Source organism: Athene cunicularia (assembly GCF_003259725.1).
Source record: "Athene cunicularia isolate RWA chromosome 1 unlocalized genomic scaffold, athCun1 chr1_part1, whole genome shotgun sequence".
Lineage (NCBI taxonomy): Eukaryota > Metazoa > Chordata > Aves > Strigiformes > Strigidae > Athene > Athene cunicularia.
Window position 1 is genome coordinate 70,976,674 of NW_020799091.1, and position 3,198 is coordinate 70,979,871.

General features: G+C 36.4%; 1 protein-coding gene across 3 annotated transcripts in view; it reads right to left on the reverse strand.

Annotated features, from left to right (window-relative positions):
- Positions 1-438: 438 nt before the first annotated feature.
- OCA2 (OCA2 melanosomal transmembrane protein) overlaps positions 439-3,198 on the reverse strand; it is a 227,963-nt gene continuing 225,203 nt past the window's right edge. For all 3 annotated transcript variants that reach the window (XM_026859053.1, XM_026859036.1, XM_026859045.1), the window contains exon 24: positions 439-1,032. In XM_026859053.1, the coding sequence (XP_026714854.1) occupies positions 945-1,032 (88 nt within the window). In that variant the 3' untranslated portion in view covers positions 439-944. The remainder of the gene's footprint in view (positions 1,033-3,198) is intronic.

Consider the following 3,198-nt stretch of genomic DNA (forward strand, 5'->3'; position numbering starts at 1 on the left):
TTTCTCTGGCTCAAGACAAAACTGTTACTAATTCAGACCAATCCCACAAAGGTATTGGAAGATGGAGATTGAGACCTTGAATGCCTCACAGGATTTAATATTTGTAATGAGAAGTTTAAACTGTTCTGGCAGCCAATTACACAAAACAATATATGTGGTTTACCACATTATTATCAGAAGGAGGAAATCAAAGCCAAAGTATGATATCATTCTTCCATATAGTGTATTAACCTATTAAAAGATTTAGAAATGGAAGATGTCCAGTGCTTTATCACATTTTATGTCCATAGTTTTATAAGAAGATGGGCATTAGTTTAAGAAAAAGGAAGCTTACCACAGGTTAGGATCTTTAAGATAAAAATAGATAAAAATATTGCCTTCATAGAATGCAACCCCAGTTCCAAAGTAATAATTCCTTCCACAGCACATTTTCAGGAGATGTGTTTATTTTTAAATGTAGATAATGATACATCTTTCATAGTGTACAGAATTTCTGCATAGCCACCTATTATTACAACTTGAATATTAGTTACTTAATACAAATAGTTAAATACATTGACAAAGACAAATGAAACCCTAAAAAGAAATTACCAAGCATCTGCTATTGTGAATAAGTTTTTCATCTGTGACTGTACTAAGATTGTATCAATACAAACTTTTAGGCACAACATATTCCCATGTGATGGTGCTTTTTCATCTGCACAATAATTGCATTCACAATTAAATATATGGATTCTTTTAATTTTGACTGTCAGTTTCTGCAAATTGTTCACAAAACAGAATGTTAAGAATGACCAAACCTGATACTGATGCTGACAATCATTTTGAATTATACTATATTTTGTGGCCTTACACATCTTTTTCCTTTTATATGTGTTCTTAGTGTTCTGATATATAAACTAAACTAAAGAGAAAGCTTCTTTGAGTCTTGAAAGTATAAATTACTATGAGTTCCAACCTACTACGACATGAGCAACAAGAAGATAGCACATCCCAATGGTACAGGACACAACCATCATGGGGAAACCTAACCTGAAACAACAATAAAATAAAGATTAATAAGAATACAATGGTTTGTTCACCAAGCAATTTATGAAAAGGAAATTTAAGTTATCCTACACATTCCAAGCCTCAAATATGCTTATAGCAGAGCCAAAAGCATGGATGTACTGAGAGAATGGCAATGTCTAAGAGTCTAATACTCAAGCTCACATTTCTACTTACAGCCTATTTAAGAGATGGGAGGACAAAATTAGCATAGTTTCACTGGTTTCAGGATATCTCTTCCAATTTACTCTGTCTCAGAATCTGACATGCTTTGTTGTTTTGTTTTTGTGTTTTTTTCCCCAGACAACAAGCAATTTTACAGGTAAAATAGCAATTCTTACAAATCCTGCAGTATTAGAATAGATTATCCACTGTGTATGACTTCAGATTAGGTTTGTAACCCTGGTATGGCACTTTATAACAACCTATGGCTGAAATTCATGAAATTGTTTCCCTGTTTATCTGTAGGCACATAGAGCTAGTATTCCTGTCCTGTGCCTCTCACCAGTTTTAACAGACTTGAATATTAATGGACTCTTGGAAATAAACTCCAGGCAGTTGTAAAAATGCTAAGAATTTTATGTTCTATTGAAACAACTCTTTCTTTTGCACCAGACAACACCCAGATTCTATAGATTTCTTTAGACTGACAAACACAGGCAGCACTGAAAAGGATATTGTGGAGTTGGCCAAGTTCTACTCTGATAAATTTGTAGGTCTTCTATATGTGTGGAAAAAAAGGGAGTTTTCTGAAACTTAAAGCATTATTGTATGATACTGAGGGACTGTGAAGAACCACTGCTGTCATCACATTCATTTGTTTTATGTTACTAAAATCACAAGGAGAACTGAGATGAGAAATGATCATGCCACAAACAACCTTCTTTACATACTTTCTTTTGTCATGTCCAGCTAAGAATTTCCATAAACCTCATCAAAGTATGGCAATGTTCTCTAAAGTACAGCATTTAATTTATTCTCTTTCTTGAAGTAAGACCTACTTGTTACGTGTGGGTATATTAGTTGTGTCTCTTTGCCTTGCATGTTAGGAATCGTTAGCAAGGTTCCTCGAGCCCATTCCCCTCTGTCACTGCTAATCAAAGCCCTAATGAAGAGATGTTCATTCTGTACATGACAGGAGGACAACATTCTCTTAGCTGGGGTGGTTGGATAACTTCTTTCTTTAGGAAGCTACAGCTAGAAGGGACATCTTGGGTCATTAACTCTGGCCCCCACTTCCTCAGGATATGAAACCAGTTGCATAAAATGAAAATTAAATTTCTCAATGGCTCACTGTAGTCTGCTCTTTCTACCTGCATCCATGGCACTACTCTAAATCTTGAGATCCTCATGAGTTATGTTTCTCTCATTGCTTTTTTGCTGAAAAGGTGGCTGAAGGAGGCATAGATGTGACCAGCAGGTCAGAGGTGCTTTCATCTTTAACAGCCATTGGTTCAAGGAATGAAAGCCCCACTGCAAACATAACAATATTCAGTCCTGCCCTATAAATTTTGCAGAATAATTAGGAAATAAATAAAACCCAAACACTCCGAAGAAAATGTTGGAATAATTGAGTGAAGAACAAGTTTGTCCATAATGCCTGCTTCACAGCCACTCTTAACCCACTATCAAAGTGAGCTTGTCTCATATACCAGTAGAAATAGAGTCAAACCAAGAACAAAAGGAAACCTTTGCAAGGCTGGAAATGTATAAAGGGCAAGACTGTCAGTGCTGGCAGATTGTCTTGCTTCTGTTTCCTTGACATCCTCCTGAAGAAGCTGGCATGTCTCTGTGGGCATGTCCTGTGCCTGAAAGATCTGCCCAGAAGGGCAGTTCCCATGCCTGGCTCCAGAGGCTTTCTCCTCCATCTCTCTGGGATTTAGGATCTGGTGTGCTGGCCTCTTCTGCCATTTTGGTAAGAGACATTATTATTTCTATTCTGGCTTCAAAGGCATTAAATGTTAAGCTGATATTTGGACTAGACAAAAGAGAGGGAGAGGAGGAGAGAGAAGGGCCAGCTGTGTCCAAGGGGTGAAATGTATGAATTATGGTTGAAAAAGGTCATAGGATTGTCACAAAGCTTTCAAATATTTCCTGAAAAGTCTGAAATGCATTTGAAATATTTTTCTCTTTTTTTTTTTTTTTTTTTAA